Genomic DNA, 23184 nt, shown 5'->3' with positions numbered 1-23184 from the left:
AAGAGCTTCAGGTAATTTATACTTGTGCCGAGGTTGTGTAATTAGTACATCTTTTTAATGTTCCTGCCAATCCACCCTTCTGAAATCGTGTGATACTTTTTCACATCCCGCACACTAATCGTCAAGCCCTTCAATCAAAAAGGGAGTATTGGCGCCCATCTCCTGCACCTCGGGGCCCCAGTACAAATGAACAATATTGGAAAGTACATACAACATACGGAGTACGGAGTACATACCATGGATACCTCCAGGGTACCTATGTACGGGGCTGAGCGGTGAAAAGACCAATTAAAATACTTGCCTTTTTTCCTTTTCTAATTCGGTCGCTCAATTGGTCTAGGCAAATCCCAATGTATCAGGGACGTAAAATACATTTGTATTTTTTGTCAACCATGAAAAGGTGGAAGATCTGTCCAACCGGTGACCATGGCAATGAAGGGTGATATGCTATATGTTCCAAATGTCACGATCATCCAGCTGGCGGGCCAGACGCCTTTCTTGAATGGGTTGACCTCACGGTTTGACTCGATTCATAAGCGCTATTCGATTCCATCAACCCAGCTGTCAACGTGCTTTTTCTTTGGACTCAACAGCTTTTCCACGTCCGATTCCGCATCATCGAGCTCTTCTTCATCGTCAATGTCTTCCAAATCAACCCATGAATGCTGGTATATGGGTTGTTCGCTGAGAGGATAACCCGTTGATCTAAACCACTCAAATATCCCACGAGTTGCTCCTTCCGAGAGTGGCCAAAGTAATTCCTGCCTTCTTTGCCGAGATCGACCATGGCGGCAAATATACGTGGCCATTATACTCCACGGTCGCATCCCAGCCATCGTCAGAACACAGAATGGCCTGCCACCAGAGGACTTCTTCCCGGCAAGTATCGTCGCCAATGTCAATTTGAACGAGAGGGCGATTGTTCGAAGGTGGCGATCGACCCTCTACCCGATCCGTAGTGTAGCCCATATGACATTCATGGTCAGCAGAGCGATTAAGCAACTCAACCCATCGAGTGGATAGGATATAGGTCCATGCAAAGTAAAGAACGGACAGGTAGTTTCCATCATCACAACCTGAGAGCCCCTGAACTCTCGGCCAGTCTGAGAGAGGAGAATCTTCTGACAATTCCACACTTAATCGACTGCTAACTGCTAATAGAAGTTGCTTTGGCAAAACTTTTGGCGGTAGGTCACTGATCCCTTTAGAAGTCCTCCACATTGATCTCCCATTGACGAGCAGACTGCCTTGGGATTCTTTTTCCTCGCAAGCGAATGAGGTTGTCACATCAAAGGAAGCAAGGACATCACCGAGGAAAGGTGGAGTCTGACTGACGAGAGGTCTCATATTTATGGCTTGTCGGGGGATTAGGCATTTTTTGTCCCCAACACCCAAATAGGATGTCCATACCTTGAGACTCTGTAGGAGGACATCGCTGAATTCATCATCGCTTGGTCGCAGGGCATCGCCCATCGTCGCACACTAGCAAGTTGGATGCTGCGTGAGCGTTTGGGGACTGTGAATAGTCAAACATTAGGAGTGTGTGCAGAATGATGGTTTAATGTTCACTCTTATGTATCTTGGTTAGAAGTCTTCGAAGGATTTAGAGAGGTTTGAAGTAATTGGGGTTCTGAGTGGCGTAGTCAAGGTGGGTGTTGTCCCTGTGGCGCGGGTTGTGGTTTCATTCAACTGCTGTACGGTATACGGTGTACAATAGCGGCAAGCAGGGAAAAGGCCCCTACAACATACAACTAGGAATGATTTACATGCATAGTGGGGACGGCAGCCCCGGAGAGCAGCAGGTATTTATTATTATTGCACGGAGTACGGAGCACGGGAATGCTTCGTACGAGATTGTAATCTTCATGGATATAGTGTATTGTTAGTAAGCATAACCCAAGGAAACTTCTCGACTACCAAATTCAGAGTTCAGGGCTCGCGTTTAGACGCCAAGCTAGAGCCGCAGACTTCAATAGTCTCCATTGCCACGAGGCGATAAGTGGAGTCCAGTATCATCTCACACAAATTGGCAGTAGAAAACGGCTAGAAGCACTAGCTAGTGGGTCATTAGTGCAGAACTTCAGGAGACAACCTTGGGACGCGATTGGCAAGAGGAAATGCCCTAACTTTCACTGTTTTTTTTTTTGCCGATGTCGACATTGCCCTGTGCTGACCAACCTCCTTTTCCATTATCCTGACGTAGTCTCGTCGAACCACTAGTAGAGGGACTGAGTACTAACGTCAAAGGTGTGACAGTCAGTGTCTCTCCATTTAATATTCTCGCATAGTGCCCTACAACAAACATGTGTGGACTATGGGCCCCACTTGAGATAAAACAGAGGATCCACGGATGTGCAATCTGCGTCAGAGACCTGTCGGGTTGTCCGTACTATTGTACCACAGAAGTTTCAAGGAAGTCTCAAAGAACCGGACATGGATGCATGAGATGAGGCGTAGACTAGTCTGATTGGGCAGGAGCACTGGCCTTTTGCTTTATTTTCTTTGTTTCCCTCAGACTGAAAACATCTGAGACGATGTACTGCTGAGGTCAGGTCAGACGTCAGACTTGATAGAATGTCCATGTGATGTGGGGAGTCAACCTGTACAATATACTGTTGTACATCAGTTGCTCTTGTCAGGGGTTCCCTCCTCAGATTCCTTGAAGAACCAGAATCACCTCTCAAGTTGCTGTTGTTTCCAACATTGTATCTTCAAATGTGATTCGCTTTGCAGTGTGATCTGCTAGTCTTGCTCTCCACAAGATCTGCACGCCTCCAGGAGTCCACCGGCATTTTTATACATGCAAAGTAGTATGCATGATTAATGGATTCTACAGTATGCTATGAAGGGCTGTCTGAAACAGAATGTTTCATATATGCATTTGGATATAGACATTCTCTGTGAATAGAATCTGTACTCCGTACCGATGCAATGCTAATAGAATACCAAAACCCGGCCAATACAATGGCAAAAGCAAAAGGGGCTGAATGGGCCCCTGATCAAGTCCCCACACCGCCCAATCAGCTAACTCCAACTGCCGGGTGGGTGTTGTTCTGTATTGTTCTGTATTGGGTATTTTTGAGTAATCAATCCACAGTATCCAGTAAGCAGGCAGTTCCCCTAATCGCCGGGCATTGTCTGCTGAATCGCCGTGGTATTATCGGTGTATCCCCTTTCTCTGCTGAAACTTTCCCAATTTCCCCCTCAGTCTTGCCCCTTACCTTTGGACTTGTTGTATCTTCCTTCTCTCTCTCTTCTTCTTTGCCCAGATTGGATTCTATTGGAATTCTTCTGATTCTTCCTTTCCTTTTGTTTCTTTCATTTATACCCTTTTGCCGGTTTGTCCTTCGTTTTTGCACCTAGCAAAAGCACGTTCAGGTGGGTACCCTTTTTTTTCCCCTTCGATATTTGTCAATTGGCTATTTGCTCTAAACTTGGTGCCGACTCCTTGCGTCGGGATGCTTACACCAATTCTGAAACGCCGTCTGCCTTTGCTCAGCGGTGCTTGTACCACATATGCAACGCCCCCCTCGAGCCCATCAATGCGATATTACCTTGGATGAAATTATTCCAGCTTGCTGACTGTTGATTCGACTTGGACAGCCCCTGTAACAGACTTGCGAATATTCCCCACGAAGAAATTTTTCTCTCATCCCCTTTCACACCGTTGATTGCGACTTAATACCGTCAAAATGGGTTGCGGAATGAGCACCGAGGATAAGGAGGGGAAGGCGCGGAACGAGGAGATTGAGAACCAGCTCAAGCGCGACAAGATGATGCAAAGAAACGAGATCAAGATGCTGCTTCTCGGTATGGTTTATTGATTCCTGATGGAAATACGGGCAGATGGCTGACTCGAGATACAGGAGCCGGAGAGTCGGGCAAGTCCACCATTCTGAAGCAGATGAAGCTTATCCACGAGGGTGGATACTCCCGTGACGAGCGTGAATCCTTCAAGGAAATTATCTACAGCAACACCGTCCAGTCGATGCGGGTCATTCTTGAGGCCATGGAGTCGCTCGAGCTCCCACTGGAGGATGCGCGCCACGAGTACCACGTGCAGACCATCTTCATGCAGCCCGCCCAGATCGAGGGTGATAGCATTCCCCCCGAGGTTGGAAACGCCATTGGTCAGCTTTGGCGCGATACTGGTGTTCAGGAGTGCTTCAAGCGCTCGCGCGAATACCAGCTGAACGACTCTGCCAAATAGTGAGTAGTGACCGCTCGCCTGTCGCATTGCGACATGACTAACTCATTTCCCCTCAGTTACTTCGATTCCATTGAGCGCATTGCCCAGCCCGACTACCTCCCCACCGACCAGGATGTCCTCCGTTCCCGTGTCAAGACCACCGGTATCACCGAGACCACATTCATTATTGGTGACCTCACATACCGCATGTTCGACGTTGGTGGTCAACGATCCGAGCGTAAGAAGTGGATTCACTGCTTCGAGAACGTCACCACCATTCTGTTCCTCGTTGCCATCTCCGAGTACGACCAGCTGCTCTTCGAAGACGAGACCGTCAACCGTATGCAAGAAGCCCTGACCTTGTTCGACTCGATCTGCAACTCCCGGTGGTTCGTCAAGACCTCGATCATTCTTTTCCTCAACAAGATCGATCGTTTCAAGGAGAAGCTCCCCGTTAGCCCGATGAAGAACTACTTCCCCGATTACGAGGGCGGTGCCGACTACGCCGCAGCCTGCGACTACATCCTCAACCGTTTCGTTTCCCTGAACCAGGCCGAACAAAAGCAGATCTACACGCACTTCACCTGCGCTACCGATACCACCCAGATCCGATTCGTCATGGCAGCAGTGAACGGTAAGCTCAGCCATCCCACCTTTAATGTACAACCCTTGTCTAACGTTTCACAGATATCATCATCCAAGAGAACCTCCGTCTCTGCGGTTTGATCTAATGAACCTATCGTTTGGTGATGAAGTGTGTCGAAGCTAGATCGCATGTTTTTATTAACCGGGGCTGATCGGATCCGGTCAAAAAGCCTCGTTTCAAGATCCCGGCGTTGATTTTCTTTTGCGTTTGCTTTTTCTATTCTCCATTTGCTCATGTTCTAATTTCCCCCCGCCATTGACACGATCTCTAGCCGGTTTTTGTGATTTCTCTTGTCACTCCTGATATCCACCACAGAAAACAAGGAGTGTTTCCCTCCCTTCTTTTTTTCTCTTTCCTATTTCCATTCACACTTTTTTTGAACCCTCCTGATTTGAATGCTGGATATCCTATCATCTCTCTCCCCCATTTCTTGTTTATGTATGTAACCATATCGTCTCCCCCCAATCATTTTCCTTGGTCTTGCGTCCGTTGGAAGCCAAGAGCGTCCATCTGGGCATCGGGCACGGGGAAATGGCAGGATCCGCGGATTTGAATGTTTCCTTCTCATGTGTCATGCCAGGTCGGTCGTTGGGTTATTTCAGAGTTCAAGGATTAACTCTTAAGGTTCTGACTCTTAATTCCATACTGTTTGTATACCCTTGATGTGCATTATATCTGTATACTCGTAAGTTGTAGATATTGACAATAACGATGTGATTTTGTAGAGGTATAGACAGCTAATCTATGCAGAGCGAAATCAGGGTATCGTCGCATACAGATAGAATCAAACTATCATAGACAGAAAAGTATGAGACAGCGGCAAACTACGCCAACCTCCCTCAAAACCTCAACTTCGGCCCAACATAAACAATCAGTATAGCAACAACCCATAGCCCGAAAATCCACGCATACAGCATCATCCGGCCCCACAGTCCCTTCCCCTCCGTCATCTTGCGCAACATCCCCATCCTCTTACCCGCCGCCTCCATCGTGGTGCTCGTACGGTCGATGCCCGATACCGCGCGGTCTAAAGCAGACTTCTCGCCCTCCAGCGTCGCCTGGAAGCTCTGCGATGAGGATTTCAATTGCGAAGCGAGCGTTAGAAGCGAGCTGGTAAGATCTTCCTGTTCCATTCTGTGGGTGCTCAGTTGGTTTTCTGTTTCGGAGAGCTTATTTGTATTGCTTCCCGTCGCAGCTGCTGTTTCGGTCGATGATGGTGGTGCGGGGTGGGTTGTGTGGCGGTTTCGGATGGTTGGGGGTGCTGGTGGGCTTGTTGAGGAGGGGGTTGGTGATGGGGTTGTTGCGGAAGGTATGGCCGTGGTTTCGCTCTTTCCCTTGACTTCACGTTGTGATTCAGATGGCTGTGTCGATTTCCGCTGCTGTTTGGGTCGGGATGCTGGCGAGATAGCCTTCTCGGCGACGGGCTTTGAGAATAGTTCCTTCCATTCGTCATCAATGTCCTCAGTCTCGTCGTCTTCATCTTCCTTCGCTTCGGCTTTGGCGTCTTCTTCTTCGAGGATGGTCTGTATGCGCTTTAGGAGTTGTCTGTCGCGCACGATCTCGGCTTGTGCTTCGTGTTTGCGGTCGAGGGGTTTTATTTGTGGGAGGGAGCGCTCGAGTTGGGTCAGGAGTGAGCGGGCGTATTCAACGTTCTGTGGCATTGGTTAGATATGAGGTTCTGATATATCTGTTCGCTGAAAGTATCTTCTTTGGAAGTACAGCTTTGGAAAAGTGGAGTAAATGGAATATGCTTACCTTGTTCACGCGCATACGCTGGTATTCTGATTGTTGGAATGAGCGCCGGTCTGTCCCCGGAGAGAGGAGATTGTGCTCGAGTCTGGTGAACAGACGGGCGACATTGAGAAGAGCGAGATCTGGAGAGCCCTCAGAGGGGAATGCAGTTACGGCCATGGCTGTGACTTGGAATGGGAAAAGTCAGCTGTTTGTAGGTTGAAGATGTGGCATCGATGTAAAGCCCGGGCGCTTTCGAGATGACTCAGCATTGGGGCAGCCCTCCAGGGCTGGAGGACCGCGGGCAGGTGGGGAACAATCTTGGAAGTGGATCGAGTGGAATTTAACTACATACATACATTCAAATATATACTCCCTACTCTATTCAAACAAGCCAGTCTCAAACATTGAATGATGCGCCCATAATATTCTCAAAGGCTTGTAGCTCCCTTGATGCCAGCACAGATAAAGCGGAGGGCCTCTCAACCGGATCGGGTATCAACATGGAACGAAGAAGATCCCTCAACTGATCCGGTATCTCCATCGTTTTTGTCTCCTCGTCAAAAGGTAAAATTGCTTGTAGTTCTGGCGTACTTTCACCGAGGGTTTTGGCGGATTTTACGGCAGCTTTAAGGCAATCGCCATCGACCTCATCAGGAGTCGGAATGTTCCAGTCGGGGAAGAGCCGCTTAACCTTTGCCATAGACCAAGGCACGTTAATCAAAGGATGATAGCTGCCCCACATGCCTAATACACCAGGTTTGATCCAGCAAAGTAACATCGCGGCAACTGCCCAGACCTGCGATGGCTCTGTGCATGCTTGGCCAAGGAAGACTTCAGGGGCTCGCATGGCATATGGCTGGGCGTTATACAGGTGGTCAACCGGAACCACTATAAGCGTGTTTTGTTAGCAGAAGTATATCTCCTTTATTAAATATGTACTTACCCAGTCCTAGGTCTCCTACTTTAGCGGTAATGCAGTCAGACCCGATGCCAGAAAGTAGAATGTTAGCAGGTTTATAGTCTAGGGTAGTTGGTAAATGTCAGAAATTTCCAGGTTCCAAGGCTAAGAACAAGTGCTTTACCTGTATTCACATATTTAGAGTCCTCCAGAACGGCACAACTACTTAGCGCTGCTCTTAGAACAGAAACAATAAGTGGACGGGTGCCTATATCATTAGGGTGGTATTTTAACTCTGCAAGAGTGGTGTCCAGCCATTCTAAGGCGATAGTGTTATTGTCAATCACGTCGTACATCTTCCGGAAGCACTGAGTGGAAGCGACACCAGGAAGACGATAAGCATGAAGTTCACGTTCTAGATTCAACATAGCAGTTGGATCTTCGGGTAAGACTCCTTTCATAAAAGCCCTATGCGACAGAGTTAGCCTTATAGTCTAGATATTATTTAGATGATGTAACTAACCATCTTGGGGGCTTAGAGGCATTATGCGGGTTCTCTCGTGGAATAACCTCGGCTTTGAATACATTAGAGATGTGCGTGTTATCTCCCTTGACGCGATCGAGAATGCGATAGTTCCAATGGGCGCCCTGGAGAATATTCCTCGGCGCAAGTGACGACATGGTTCGAATAAAGGGATTTTTTGCAGCAAAGGAAGTCAGACGGATGAGGCATATTGTGGAAGATTCATAGAATGAGTGATATATGTGTGGGTGGATGAGTTCCTAAACAAACGGAGCTTGCAAGCAAATGACGTAGGGCATAGTTCGGGAGACCCAGACGCTGTCAAGATGACTTGGCATTATCTGGGTCCTGGAAAAGTGGATCGGCTTGGCTTTAACGACTTTGTTTATATTTTTTATACAACTTTAGATACAAGACCGGTAGTCTACAAAGTACTGGCACAGGATCTGTTTCGAAATTATATGACCTCCAGTAGCAATCAAGATGAACAATGGACCTCATCAACAGATGTTGACCCTATAAGTGACCAGGCTCATTATTATCGCTGAGCAGGTGCAGCTGTAGGATAGCAAAGCCCCCTGTCATCGTCTCGTGGTATTAGGGGAGCTAGTCGCAGGAAAGACGCTACCCTCGACTCCACAGTGCACTGCCTCAATTTGCCAAGACTTTTTTGCCACTTCTTTTTTCTACAACATAGTTTTCGAGGCCGGGAGTGTATAGCGGCCAAGGTCAAACATAATTTATTTCACGTTGCTACCTGAGTATGTCTGAATATGCCTGAATTACTATGGCCAAGGTCCAGATTCAGGTATTATTCTGGCACTAACCCTGAAATATATGATATTTAACTCCTGGCCGCTATATCCTCCGCACCCCCAGAGGTTTACCATCCGCCAATGAATGCGCTTCAATCTGCGATATAGAACTACTTATTTACGAAGCCCAGAGGACCCGGATTGATATTTAAATTATCTCTACTACATAACCTCCCTTCAAGATTCATTCTACTATTTCCAATTCAACTCATTCGCCATTCATTTGCTTCTTCAATTATTTTATTTCTTTTCCTGCTTCTTTTTTCACATCATCTCAAGGCTATAATGTCGTTCGGTCTCTCCATTGGAGACATTGTGCTCTGCAGTCAAATTACCTATCGACTATTTACTGCCGCAACATCAGGCCGAAAGAATGCGCCGCGCGATCTACGAGAACTCGAAAGTGTTTTGTTCAGCTTGCATTGCGCTCTAGATCGACTGCAAAAGGCTTCTATGGTTATATTGTCCAGAACCTCCAGAACTCTGGACGATGACCAGATCGATGTTTCTCAACAATTAGGGTTTATGGTCCGCTCGTGCCTTCAAACCCTAGGACATCTCGAACGCGCCACAGAAAAGTACCGAGCAATAGTGACTATTCCTCCAGTGGTATTGCACAATAAACACACAGTCGTCGGTTTCTTGCACTTGCAGCAAGTGTCTACTCAAGTCAAAACACAATGGCGGCAGATCATGTGGGATCTCCGAGGCGAGTCCTTGAGCCAATACCGACGGAAGCTCAAGTCGCATCTTGATGCGATCAATCTTTTCTTGAATACCCTCATATGGTACATCTTACACTGTGAACCATATCTGGACCTCCTGTCGCTAATATAGTATAGGTCTGCCACTGATCGCATTGAACAAGATGGCATACGCCAAGGAAGAAGAATCGACGAACTACTTCGCCGAACATCATATTTCAACAACGCGCTGTTTCATCTGATACTAAGACCAAGTCGTACTGCCTGAAATAGTTCATTTGAGCTTTCTCGCGGTTCTTAGTCGAGCATGTCGTCGACATTTGAGTCTGTTCCAGCAAGGCCAAGACCCAGGCTGGGTCTAAATTCTACCGGGGGTGTATATTTAATGGGAAGTCAGCAGGGGCATGCAAGTCTCTCCAACAGGATAAGAGCTTAATCATCGGACTTTACTACATGGGGTAATTTGCAGAAATGTCGAGCTTGCAGGATAACTCGTCTCGACAAAACGGTCTCATTTGCGATGGAGTCATGGCGTTCATTTGTGATTTATAAACACTTAATCATGTATAATCCCTGTTTAATTATAACCAAACTAATCATTTTGAAGATATTCCTCAGACTACAAAGGCAGATAATCAGCGGTTTTCGACTTTCTTCTAATATATCTCGCAAACACAATACTGGTCATAATCATGTATATATTGCTGAACATGTGCTTAGCAAAACAACCATACCCGCCATTCAAAGCGACAAACAGACAATCCAAGCCCACGCTTTTCTAAGGAAAGACATTATTCGTGAAAAAGTGAAGACCACACATGGGGATAGGGAATAAGAAAGAAAGGCATAACAAAAGGCATCCAACAGGCAATAAAAAAGAAAGAGAAACAAAAACCAGTATCACGGAACCCCAGACCGAGACTTCATAAAAAAGCAGACCCCAATGCCGATCAATAGGAATAAATACACCTGTAAAACAGGCGGCCAACTATCGGTACTCAACAACAACACGCTTCCAAGTCCGTACTCCCTCGGAATCCTCGTTAGACATTTGCTGGGTTGTTTCATTGCGTTTTTGCACATCCTCGCTCGCATCAGGTGAAGAAGCCTGTGAAGATGCAGGACTACTCGCTGTCAATGCCGATCTCTCACTTTGCTGCTCTCTAGCTTGTGCAGCGAGAGCTCCACTGCTTGGGAGGAGACATGTAAGCGACAAAGGTTGAAGAATATCGCATGCAGATGGAAAGTGCGAGGCCGAGGAGGTGATGGTTCCTTTTTCCATGATAGACTGGAGATAAAAGTCTTGCTCTTCTTGTTCTTGATAGAATTCAGATGTAGGGATGATGTGTGTTTGTCTCAGATGACGATTTTTGATATATCGGTGAATGCAGATGAGGCCAAGAAGAGAAAAGCTGACCAAGCTAGTCACCGGCAAAAAGAACCCTGCAGCAGAGTGCAGGGGCTCACGAGACAGATAGTTGGATCCTTGTTCCACAGTGTTCATGACGGGGCTTTGGGTGGTTGGATAGCGCCCACCACTCGCGAAAGATAAGTTGAGACTGTCTCCCCTGTGGAATGGGGGGACCAGCTCAACTTAAGACTGCGCGTGTGGGGAAGTTAATCTAGGTGGCCAGGTCTTTAGGATTTTAGCGCGTCAAAGATACGAGTATTGAATCGAGACTATAAGCGGACTTGGCGGGGAGGAGACAAGGGAGGCGAGTAGAAGGAACTAGTGGGACGGTGTGCAGGGGGGGGGAACATTTTAGTTCATATATAAGATCTAGAGGTCGAATATTACAGAGTAGTATATCCAAAATAGGCTACGAGTGGGGGGGNGGGGGGGGGGGGGGGGGATGATCGAAGGTGATCAACGCTGGAACATGACCGGGATATATCTGCAAGATAGGGCTTCTGCCGTACATCTCTGAAAAAAAAAAAAAGGAAAGAAAAACAAAAACATCGAGCCCGACAACCGGGAAGTCTTAAGTGGCAAATCAGAATGACTTTTGATAGATCGAAAAGCCAAAATAGAAAATACAAGACACAGAATAGAAAAAAAAAGAGATCTTTGCCTCATCTCGACAAGTATATTGAAAAAAAAAAAGATGTGGATAAATAAGGCCAGCCAGCCCTGTCTCCACTCAGCTTACCTTCTACACGCCACCGTTTAAGAGTTCTTTGTTTACTTATTTACTTTTACGGAGTAGTTCTTGGAATATTAACTCCAAATCCCGAGTCTCATACGGTGGACAGAGTATGTGACCCATTAACGCCATGCGGAGAAAACCCATGTGCTGTCGATCACAAATGTACTCCGTTCTCCGTACATACGTCTCTCGAGATCGATCGCCTTTGGCTTTCAGCTGGCGCCTGCATGGGTCCCCCGCGCTAAGCCATTTCATACATCGAATCACAATGCAGCATGTCTGACTCGGCTATCATAGTGGGCTACACTAACCCATGCGAATAGTTAATTATCTACTTTCCCCCCCCCTTTTGGTTTCACATTATGCCCCAGTATACAACGTCCAGATCAATCTTAGTGGATCAAATGATCTCCCTAACTGGCCCGGTTTCTTGGGCCTGCAAATCAAAGAAACAACACACCAAATAAGATGCGATATGGTATATATATAGTATATATTGTACCTATTTACTTGATTTATGCCCTCTAAAAAGGGGAAAAAAAAGAAGAAAAAAAAGAAATGTAATATAAAACTAAAGTCTAGAGTTTAGCGGTGACACTCTTCAGCTCCTCCTTGGCCTGCTCTCGCAATTTCATGCGAAGGATCTTGCCCGAAGGATTCTTAGGGATCGCATCGAGGAATACAACTCCGCCGGTAATCCGCTTGAACGCGGAGACCTTGTTGTCCAAGAAATGCGCGATCTCGTTGGCGGTGGCGGATTGGCCCGATCTAAGCACCACGTATGCGCGAGGACGCTCATCGTTGTTGCTAATCTGCTTTAGAAAGACGAAAATAGAATAGAATGATCTGTACAAGAAAAAGAAAGAAAAAAAATAGAAAAAATCAAACTTACTTGACAACTCCGATCACTGCGACATCAGATATCGCCGGGTGTTCAAGGAGAAGAGCCTCCAACTCCGCGGGCGCCACCTGGTTGCCTTTGACTTTAATTAATTCCTGATTGAATTAGTATCTTTCTTCTTTTTAATCAAAATCAAAATCAAAATCAGATACCTTCATTCGATCCACAACATGGAATTTGCCCTTGTCATCCACAAACGCAATGTCTCCCGTCAGGAGCCAGCCATCCGCAGTCTTAGTCTCTTTAGTGGCCTTCTCATTGCGCCAGTAGCCTTTCATCACATTGGGAGCCCGAACCCACAACTCGCCACGAGAATTCCGCTCTTTCACCTCTGATCCATCAAACATAATCTTCGCCTCACAATTGGCATTGAGCTCACCGACAGATGCAGAAGTACTAATTTCAGTAGGAACCCATCCGGTGACCGAGCAAGTCGCCCTATAGAAAGCAGATGAGTTTAGTTCCTTAACATAAAAAAAAAGAAAACCCACTCAGTCATCCCCCATCCCTGTTTAATATTAATCTTCCCGGGAGGCCACAACTTCTCAACCTCCTCACAAACCTCCCTGCCCAACGGCGCAGCACCACTCCCAACCGACTCCACACTACTCAAATCATACTGTCCAACAGCAGGATGTTTCGCCAACGCAACAACAACCGGCGGCACGAGAATAAAATCCGTAATCCGGTATTCCTGCGTATACTCCAACATCTTGACAAAGTCAAACTTGGGCATGATATACACCGGCGTGGCACGGTACAGCGCCGCGGCAATGAAGATATTCTGCGCCATCGCATGATACATAGGCAAGAAGCACAGCCAGCGGGAGCGCGCAACACGAGCCTCGTTGTCTGGATGCAGACTTGCCGTGTGACAGTACTGGAGCATATTCGCGACGTAGTTCTTGTGCGAGATCTCGACGCCCTTGGGACGGCCCGTTGTGCCGCTGGAGTAATTGAGTGCTAGTGTGCGGGACGAGAGGGCTGGTGTATCTAGCTCGTCCCAGATGAAGGCGCTGCCTTCTTTTTCTGAGGCGAGGAGGTCGCTCCAGTGCGCGCAGCCCTTTTGTGGGGTTGCGACGCCGTCGTAGATGGAGTTGTCGTAGGCGAAGATGCAGTTCGGGGGGAGGTTCGCTTGTTTGATGGCTTCTAGACCTGTTTCTAGACTGCTGCTTGCGCAGAGGAGGTATGTGGCGCCGCTGTCTTGGAGTTGGTAGGCTAGTTCCCGGGCTACGAAGGTTGGATTTGCGCCGGTGAAGATCCCGCCGGCCATTATCACGCCTAGGAAGACGACTGGGAAGAAGAGGTCGTTGCCTGAGAAGAGGAGGATGCGGTCGCCTGGTTGCAGTCCGGATTTGCGTAGGCCGGCGGCGAGTCGCTGGCTCCAGAGGCGGAGATCATGGGTGGTGAGGTAGTGGGTTTCGGGGCGGGCTGCTTCGAGGTAGGACTTGTGGGTTTTGGAGAGAGGTGCTGTGGGGGATTTGAGGAGCAAAGAGGCTAAATGGGTGTCAGGGATGTCGATTGTCCAGCGGGATTTATACGGCATGTTGGGGTAATAACAGATGATGCTTCAGTAGTATCGATGTAGGGGGAAGGGAAAACGGCTTGATGGGACATGATGGCGAAGGCATCATATAAGTAAGTAATATCTATAGATGGTCCAATTCTTCACAATTTCCGTTATTGCTGCATAGTTCGCAGTGCATCTCCCCGCATCGGTTATATGCATATCTAGGTTTTGCGGGGAACCAGATTAGCCCGAGCCTCGGTCTTCCAAGGTTAACACTCTGTACGGGGTAACTGAGTGGAACTAGTGTGCTGAGGGTAATACCTAAAGACTATGAACGAATGCTTAATGTCTTGAATTATGGCTGCTGTATGAGATATTGGGTGTGCTAGACGAGGTTATACCCAAAAGAATAAGCACCCAAAAGTATGGAAGAATGGAAAGAATGCAATTATTTTGAAAATTGAGCTCCATGCATGAAATAATCCATCTACTACACCCCAGCCAACCCAGAATACATGAACAAAAATGAAAAGACAAATAGCAAAAAGGCTATAAAGAGATTCATGAATCCTCCCCACCCAAACAGGTAACTGCTGCCTTCATCTCACTAACAAGCTTCTCCTCCAGTCGGTTCTCCGCCCCGGAAGTTGGATCAACAGGCTTTTGTCGGGACCATTCCAACTCCTTCTCATTGGTCGCCACAATGCGTGGGCGCAGAGCAGCCCGGCGAGCGAGCAGCTCCTCAATATCTTCCTTGACCTGTACCCTATCCCATTTGAGATCTTGGATGGCCTGTGCGTCAACACCAGCACTGGCACCCGCCTCGCGGAACCGGTCCAGGATGAACGAGATCAGTGCGAGCGAGTAGGCCTCCGAGACCATGCTGAGGCTGATCCACTTGGATGTCGGAACAGACGAAACAGCTGTATGGCTGGAGAATGCTTCTGTCGCGCGGGTCAGACGCGATTCGAATTGGTTGAGGAACGCTGCGACTTCGGGCGCGGTCCGCATAACACTGTAGAGCATGTTCAGACACAGAGGAAGGAATCCTCCAGTCCAGATGGTGTACAGCCGGGAAACAGGATCAAAGGGTCCGAATGATTTCTTTTGGCAAAGAATGCTTGTAAGACGGCAGGTGGATAGTTTCATCAAGACAGCCTCAACAGCAAGGTGCTCTGCGAGCATGGGCAGGGTTGACATCTTGACTAGGATCGAGACGCTGAGCTCTGCGTACACAGGGTCGCCTGCCACGGCTAATTGATCGGCCCAGGAGAAGAGCGTCGTCGCATGACGAGCGGTGTCGTGTTCCTCAATGTGGTACACGATGTGCTCATAGAGGCGATCGGCGTTCTTCACTTGCAAGCATGTCTGCAGAATAGCAATGATAATGGCGAAATCTTTCGGTGCGCATTTCTCTGGCGTCTCATGGAGGTAGGTAGTAAGGGATTTGAAGCCTTGGGCCACTATTGTTTTCACGACTTCCACGATGACAGTCAGATCCGAAGAAACCTCAGCCCTCTTGTTGATTGCTTCGGGGGCACTCCGAGAGGGGCTATCCAGGTGGAACTGAAGGGAAAGGAACAGTACGTTCAGGAGAGACCGGAAGTACTCGGTATCGTCATTGATCAAAGCGTCTTCATATGTCAGGTGTCGGGATCGCAGTGCCTTCCAGGTGATCTCAAGTAGCTGGAAGACTTCGGCGCCTCTAGCTTGTACCTCGACAAGCCGCTGGAGAAGTGCCTGGGCGAAATCAACGCGCGCTTGTTGGATTCGCTCGAAGATGGCTTCAGGAGGTCCACTGCTAATATTGGCATTCAAACAACTTTGAGCGACCAGTGCCATCGACTTCCGGACTTCGGTATCCGGCATGAAATCGGCACAGTGTTCGATAGCGAAGAACTTCCAGCTATGGAGAAGGCTCTATTTTAGGTTAGAAAAGAAACGCATTTGCGATGAATGGAAGAAAACGTACCACTTGCGCCTCAACAAGAGACAAATTGATGTTGGCGCGCTCAAACTCCTCGGCAAAGCCACGGTTCTTGGTGCCAGCCCAGGCAAAGTCGTAGGACAGCAGCTTGTCTCCCATACTCAAGTCGTAGTAGTAATCTCGTCCTAGATTACGAACCTCGAGCGGTGTCCTTTTGAAGTCAACGATCTTGCAGCCCGAGTACCGCATCTCAAAGTTCTTCTTCAAGTTGGCATGCAATGAGGAATTGTAAGCCGAAACCTCAACTGCATCCTTGGCATACCATGAAACCAATGGAATCAAGGTCTTTATAAAGCTTCGGTCACCCACCTCCTTTGCGGAGTGCAGGTAGACCGCGCACAGGTCCGCGACAACGGCTGCAATCCGCGTGGCATGGATTTGGTCCATCACCGGAAGAGAAGAAATCTTTAACTTTGAGACGTGGTTAATTATGCTGTTGAAGAACTGAGGATGCTTGCTCAGATGGGAAGTGGCCCAGGGCCAATTTTCTTGCGCACGAGAGACAAACTCGAGCAATGCCAGGGCCACTTGCGGCTCTTGCTGATCAATGTGGGACAATTTCTCAAGTGCCATTTTTAGGAAAGGCACGCTTCTCATGCTCAGACCTCCCGAAATGGGTTCCTTCTTCATAGTCTGGCGAGGGGATGATCCTGTAAGAATGAAAACAGCAAGCCACTGCTGGCGCTTGCTAACAAATGTGGATAGCAGCTGCCATACTGCAAGAAGTAGAGGCCTATCACACATCGGCTTATCGAGTTGTGACAGTACATCAAGGAACAGACAGGACGACTCTGCCCCAAGGTGGCCAACAAGGGAAGGGGGCTCATTATCCGGATTTGAAGCAGCGCTGGAGATTAGAATCTCCAAGAGGGACACAACCGGCAGCCTGTATGCATCATGCAGTGCGTAGAGTTTGACTAGAACTGGGCTGGCCTTGAACAATTGTTCCTCCAGAAGTGAGCCGGGTTGTTCTGCCAGTTGAGCTGCCTGTACAAGTTTGATACAGAGGCGCAGCGTAGATTTTACCTGGTTCTCGAAAAGGGTGAGATATCTGAGGTGGAGTGTTGGGGGAGTCTGGAGACCCTCGGCGATTAGCCGAAGAATTGGATTGAAGGGCAGGTCAGCGGTCGAGCGAGGGCGCAACATGTCCAGAATGTACGCTGCGGATGTAGAGAAGACGCCGGTAACTTTAGATTCGAGTTTCGGGCTGTCATTGATTCCGAAGGCATAGTACAGAACACGTTCGAACGAAGTCGCAAGCATCGAGTTGATCTTGAACCGCTGTTCTGGTAGATTGAACCTCCAATTTCCACTGCTGTTGAAAATCTCCACCATTGTGCGTGTGAAGTTCAACATGATAGTCCTCATGACGTGAGATGGAATACCGGCACTCCAATCAGACGCAATGGATGATTTGCTTGACACGCTGCCCGGGCTCTTTCGCAATACTGCTCGAGATGCCGCATCATCGATGACAGCGTCCACGAGGTCGACACAGCTCAGAAGGAACGGATACTCGCCGGAAGGAATTTCCATTGCTGAAACGATCGCTGTCATGATGCCACCCTTGCCGTCGGACCCAATGAGACTGCTGCGGCCAAGGAAAGGCCATACTCGATTTGGTAGGATCTTTAGAAGTGCCTTGATAAAGCGCAGGCATGCCATGGTTGTGTCCAAAGACTTGCCCAAATCTCCTCGAGTGCCGATAGTCTGCAGATTGCGTTCAAAGATATCGAAGATCACAGAAATGATATCACCCTGTTTAGACAACCCATCACTAGCCATCTCGAGGATTCTCTTGCCGCTTGCATCGCCAGAGCGTTGTGTCTCAGAGTTTTCTATCAAGTCTGTCAAAAGAGCAATGATTTCGGTGGCGGTGTCGTCAGTCCACCCAGGCGAGTGTCCGCCGGTCTCGCTCCATTCTTCAAGCCAGCTTCCTAGAAAGCTTAAGCAAGAATATCGATGCTCCCACATAATGACCGCGGGTTTTGAATCGGAAATGACTTGACCAACGGTCAAGCGTGGAATTTCGGAAGAACTGCTGACAATTACAGCGTTGCTTGGTTCACTCTCAAAGAGACGGTTCTGAGATAATGTTTCAAACATTGGGAGTGGTTGGAGCAGGGACACAAAATCGGCGTTCTCGTCCTCTCGAATGGTGGCATAGCCCTGGAAAGTGGGCGAGACAATCTGGGTAAAGGATTCCATGTTCTCCACCTCCTCAAGAATAGCCGGCAAGCCTTCTTCATTCAAAGAATGCCCACTGACAAGAGCACGACAGAGCTGCAGGAATGGTGCCGTTTCATAAGGGAAACGGGACCGTGCAACGCGAAAGATGCCGTCCATAAAATTCTGATCCTTGGCGAATAGAGACTTAGGATCGCTAGCAGGCCCTAGAGAATCCGAGTCTCTTGACAGCTCATTGTCATCATCACCTAGGATAGCCAGGACTGACCCCACGATTTCCGGGGAGTAATCCAAGAACATAATAGCAACTCGGATAAGGTCGAGAAGGGAAAGCCGAGCCCATCGGGTTGTCAGCCCATCATCGACCGCTGACATTGACCCGGTCTTACTGGCCAGTGCGATAACGGTGTTAAACGCCGATTCTTTGAGAGCATCGGATGTAAGAATAGGAATAGCATCTTCGGCCGTGCTTTGCGGGGTTCTGGCGCAGTCAAGCAATTCTTCATAGTCTGACTGTTCGGATGCTCGAGATAACCCTGCATTATGTGTCTGCTCGTTGTACGAGACAGCCGAATCACGGCTCAGATCACGCTCTCTGTTGTTTCTCTTGTCTTCTGCTATCTCTTGGATGGTATACAAGATCAGACCCCATGAAAAGGCTGCGGGATTCGCAGTGTTCAAATCGCCGCATGCAGTAAGAAATATCTCATTGATTTGAGAGATTTTCTCCTTGCACCAGAAGTAAGGCTGGGGCGAAGATCGCATGTGTGTCTCATTCTGAATGGAAGAGATGGCGAGGGAGGGTTTTAAAAATGCCAATGTGGTAAGTGACACGAAAGCTTGAAGGGGCAACAACACTTCCACGGGTTGTTGGCAGGGCTATAAGAAAACGTTAGCATCCCGATAGCTCAAAATAGGCGACTTGCCACTTACCACCTGTATTGTCTCCAAGAAGCTATAATCGGCCATGAGTTGGAGCCAGGACAGTAGGAGGTCTCCGGTTGGGAATTCCACTGAGGCTTGAAGCTGGTGGAACATGAGTTGCACGATATGAACAATCTCCTCCACGAGACTTGTTCTCCAGATGTTTTCAACTTCCTCGCTGCTTTCTGTGGCACTGAGCCAGCCACCGTCTCCTTCCAGACTCGTTAACCGACTGCGTATCGAGCTAATACATTCTTGAAGGAATCGGTCCAATCCATCACCGGCCGACTTGTCTTGGAAAATTGTGGTCCCTATTTTTCGCAAAGCAAGTTTGTGATCATGACTGGCGGGGGCGGTCGAGTCGGCTGAGATACCATCGTGTAGGGACAGAGCAAGCAGCTTGCGGAGCGTCTTTACTACATGACTTGCCTCAGAGAGATACACCTCGCGGAGTCGTAGGCGCCTCTTATCCTCTTTTTCGAATGACTGAATACCGTCACTCCGAGCTGTTTGGTTCAATAGGCTGGCGAAGTTGGGACCGGCTAGAGAGCCTCGAAGATTCTCGGTCCCGGCCGCGCTCTGTAGACTGGTCGCTTCCTCGCTGGAAAAGCCGAGTGTGAGGCGCGTTGCTGGACGGTTCTGCCATTCCAATACAGCGATGCGAAGAGCAGTGATCTCGTCGATTCCGGCTTGCTTGCTTAACCATAGCGCGTCGGCCTTGATCTCCTTCAGGTCAAAAGAGCTTTGGCCGTTGGTCTCGACATGGATTGCGGCGGTCTTGGATTCGAATTCGGATTTGGATTTTGCGGAAGGGGAGGGGAATGGTTTTAGGCCGTCAGAGAGTAGGCGAATGGATTCGGAGTGCGAAAAGAAGACATCAATATTGCCTCCATCGTCAGCATAGCTTTCGGGATCAATGGTGTAGAGAAAGGCTCTTCTCCAGGACCTGCAGTTTATCAGCATATCAGCCCCCATGACGACAGGTAATTATAGTGGACATACAAGAGTTGAACGTCCCCGGAGAAGCACTTGTCCAGGGACGGAAAATAGGCCTCCGGGACGGGAGCCATGTTGGGCAATTAGATCATCATAGGATAGAAAGGAAGAGCGGAACGAGGCGACACCAGAGGAGGTGACGGGAGAGCAAAGAAAAAAGTGGACGGCGAGCGTGGGGAGCTCTTGAATTGAGAGGGAGCTTCAAAAGAATATTATTCACCGCGACTGGGTCAACAATCAGGTGCCCTATCTGATCTTATTGCCGGGCGGTGAGTGCCGACTTGTAAACTCGACATTCTTTTGACTCACCTCCATCCGACTTAGGTGATTCGCAAACATCTAATTCGGTTCAAGGTTTGTGAGATTCCAAAGCTTGCAGCATAAAGATTATCCTACTCTCTCAATCCACCCGATCTCCTACCACAATCCGTGGTCATGGCCGACCTCGTCGACCACTCCCCCCACCATGCCACGAAGGCGGCCAAACTGGCCAGCGCATCCAACGTGATTTTGATTGACAACTACGACTCATTTACCTGGAATGTCTACCAGTACCTCGTCCTTGAAGGTGCTACTGTCACAGTTTACCGCAATGACGAAGTCACTGTTGAGGACTTGGTTGCAAAGAAGCCTACTCAGCTGGTTATCAGTCCTGGCCCGGGCCACCCCGAAACCGATGCAGGAATCAGTAACGCCGCAATCCAATATTTCAGCGGAAAAATTCCGATCTTTGGTGTGTGCATGGGCCAGCAATGTATGATCACCTCATTTGGTGGTAAGGTGGATGTGACCGGCGAAATTCTGCACGGAAAGACATCGGAGTTGAAGCATGACTCCAAGGGTGTTTACCAGGGATTGCCAGCCTCGCTCGAGGTCACTCGGTACCATTCGCTCGCCGGAACACATTCGACTATTCCAGATTGCTTGGAGGTGACTTCGCGGGTCGACCTGGGGGACGGTAGTGGGAAGAACATCATTATGGGTGTTAGACACAAGGAGTTCGCAGTGGAGGGTGTTCAGTTCCACCCTGAGAGTATCTTGACGCAATACGGGCGCAAGATGTTCAGAAACTTCTTGGAGCTCACCACTGGGACCTGGGATAACAAGCAGGGAGCAGCAGCCCCCGCACCGGTAGACAAGAAGCTATCCATTTTGGACAAGATCTACGCCCACCGCAAAAATGCTGTTGAAGAGCAGAAGAAAATTCCGGCTCTGCGGCCAGAGGCTCTTCAAGCCGCATATGATCTGAATATTGCGCCTCCTCAGCTGTCATTCCCTGAGCGCCTGAGACAGTCCGACTATCCTCTCTCACTCATGGCGGAGATCAAGCGTGCATCGCCCTCGAAGGGCATAATCTCAGCCGACGTGTGTGCCCCTGCCCAAGCACGGGAGTACGCCAAAGCTGGCGCTAGCGTCATTTCTGTCCTCACAGAGCCGGAGTGGTTCAAGGGCACGATAGATGACCTGCGGGCTGTTCGCCAGAGCCTGGAGGGACTCACCAACCGACCAGCTGTTCTCCGAAAGGAGTTTGTCTTTGACGAGTATCAGATTTTGGAGGCACGTTTGGCTGGAGCTGATACAGTTCTACTGATTGTGAAGATGCTGGATATTGAGCTGTTGACTAGACTTTACCATTACTCGCGTAGTCTCGGCATGGAGCCTCTGGTCGAAGTCAATACCCCCGAAGAGATGAAGATCGCAGTTGACTTGGGTTCTGAAGTCATCGGTGTCAACAACCGAGACCTGACGAGCTTCGAGGTTGATCTCGGAACCACTAGTCGCCTAATGGATCAAGTACCTGAAAGCACAATTGTGTGCGCCCTTAGTGGAATTTTGGGACCTCAGGATGTGGAAGCTTATAAGAAAGAAGGTGTCAAGGCCATTCTTGTTGGAGAGGCTCTTATGAGGGCACCTGATACCTCTGCCTTTGTGGCACAGCTCCTCGGCGGTTCCAATCACAACTCTGCTGGTGCATCACCAAGTTCTCCATTGGTGAAGATTTGTGGAACTCGGACCGAAGAAGGAGCTCTGGCTGCTATTCAAGCTGGCGCAGATTTGATTGGCATCATCATGGTTCAGGGCCGCTCACGACTTGTCCTAGATGATGTGGCCCTCGGCATTTCCCGGGTGGTCAAGTCTACCCCTCGTCCGGCCGGGACATTGCAACAGTCGACAAACGCTACATCATTGGAATGGTTCGATCACTCTACTAATATCTTGCGTCACCCTTCTCGTGCTTTACTCGTGGGTGTGTTCATGAACCAGCCACTGTCATATGTCATTTCTCAACAACAAAAGCTGGGTCTCGATGTTGTGCAACTGCATGGATCTGAGCCATTGGAGTGGTCTAGTTTGATTCCAGTTCCTGTCATTCGCAAATTCGCCCCTGGTGACATTGGCATCTCTCGCAGAGCATACCACACTCTTCCATTGCTGGACTCTGGTGCCGGAGGCTCTGGCGAGCTTCTGGAGGAGAGCGGTGTCAAGAAGGTACTCGATAGTGACGAGGGATTGAGGGTCATCCTGGCTGGAGGATTAAACCCAGACAACGTGGTCGACACGGTGAAAAAGCTGGGCCAATCGGGCCAGAAAGTGGTCGGATTGGATGTCAGCTCAGGCGTAGAGACAAACGGCGCTCAAGATTTGGAGAAAATCCGAGCCTTTGTCAAGTCTGCCAAAAGCATTCGGCAATGACCATGCTAGGAACGTGAATTTACATTACTTAGGATGACTTCTTTTCTCATTCTATTTCGGGCTTCCATATTCGATAATCATCATCAAAGCAATTAAAATCATTTCGAGGGTTCTTTCTACATCACCTTACTTTCATTTGTTTGATCAAGACTATACTTGATATACTAGCAGGACTGGTTTTGATCCTTTCTTGAAGTAGATCTCAGTTTAAATTACCTTCGAGATCCCATCTTTATCATCACTTTCACCTTCTTGGAATCATCATCCTCCTGAAATCATCATTCTCGGTGCATTTCATACCAATGTGAAAAAAGCAGATCAAGTTCACA

The 23184-nt window shown here is 48.6% G+C and overlaps 5 protein-coding genes across 5 annotated transcripts; 2 read left to right on the top strand and 3 right to left on the bottom strand.

Moving 5' to 3' along the window:
* Nucleotides 1-3692: 3692 nt before the first annotated feature.
* gpaA (guanine nucleotide-binding protein subunit alpha gpaA) lies at nucleotides 3693-4920 on the top strand (the record flags this gene model as incomplete). Its single annotated transcript, XM_016743357.1, has 4 exons — nucleotides 3693-3810; nucleotides 3867-4209; nucleotides 4267-4823; nucleotides 4877-4920. 4 exons carry the CDS (start codon nucleotides 3693-3695, stop codon nucleotides 4918-4920), a joined length of 1062 nt encoding a protein of 353 aa, XP_016596079.1.
* A 754-nt stretch (nucleotides 4921-5674) lies between these two features.
* PEX2_060840 (uncharacterized protein) lies at nucleotides 5675-6746 on the bottom strand (the record flags this gene model as incomplete). Its single annotated transcript, XM_016743356.1, has 2 exons — nucleotides 5675-6487; nucleotides 6591-6746. The coding sequence occupies 2 exons, from the start codon at nucleotides 6744-6746 to the stop codon at nucleotides 5675-5677; spliced, it is 969 nt and encodes a 322-aa protein (XP_016596078.1).
* A 220-nt stretch (nucleotides 6747-6966) lies between these two features.
* Nucleotides 6967-8148, bottom strand: PEX2_060830 (uncharacterized protein; the record flags this gene model as incomplete). Its single annotated transcript, XM_016743355.1, has 4 exons — nucleotides 6967-7457; nucleotides 7513-7590; nucleotides 7652-7935; nucleotides 7991-8148. 4 exons carry the CDS (start codon nucleotides 8146-8148, stop codon nucleotides 6967-6969), a joined length of 1011 nt encoding a protein of 336 aa, XP_016596077.1.
* Nucleotides 8149-12234: 4086 nt separating this feature from the next.
* On the bottom strand, nucleotides 12235-20235 carry PEX2_060810 (Nucleoporin Nup188; the record flags this gene model as incomplete). The annotated part of the gene is made up of 8 exons (XM_016743354.1): nucleotides 12235-12463; nucleotides 12549-12652; nucleotides 12710-12995; nucleotides 13049-14054; nucleotides 14676-15987; nucleotides 16040-19120; nucleotides 19175-20111; nucleotides 20168-20235. 8 exons carry the CDS (start codon nucleotides 20233-20235, stop codon nucleotides 12235-12237), a joined length of 7023 nt encoding a protein of 2340 aa, XP_016596076.1.
* Nucleotides 20236-20596: 361 nt separating this feature from the next.
* PEX2_060800 (bifunctional anthranilate synthase/indole-3-glycerol-phosphate synthase) lies at nucleotides 20597-22855 on the top strand (the record flags this gene model as incomplete). The annotated part of the gene is made up of 1 exon (XM_016743353.1): nucleotides 20597-22855. The coding sequence occupies one exon, from the start codon at nucleotides 20597-20599 to the stop codon at nucleotides 22853-22855; it is 2259 nt and encodes a 752-aa protein (XP_016596075.1).
* Nucleotides 22856-23184: the final 329 nt, after the last annotated feature.

The sequence above is a fragment of the Penicillium expansum genome, assembly GCF_000769745.1.
Source record: "Penicillium expansum strain MD-8 chromosome Unknown contig192, whole genome shotgun sequence".
NCBI classification, from domain to species: domain Eukaryota; kingdom Fungi; phylum Ascomycota; class Eurotiomycetes; order Eurotiales; family Aspergillaceae; genus Penicillium; species Penicillium expansum.
The sequence above is the reverse complement of the archived record's forward strand: the minus strand, read 5'-3'. Positions and strand labels throughout refer to the sequence as shown.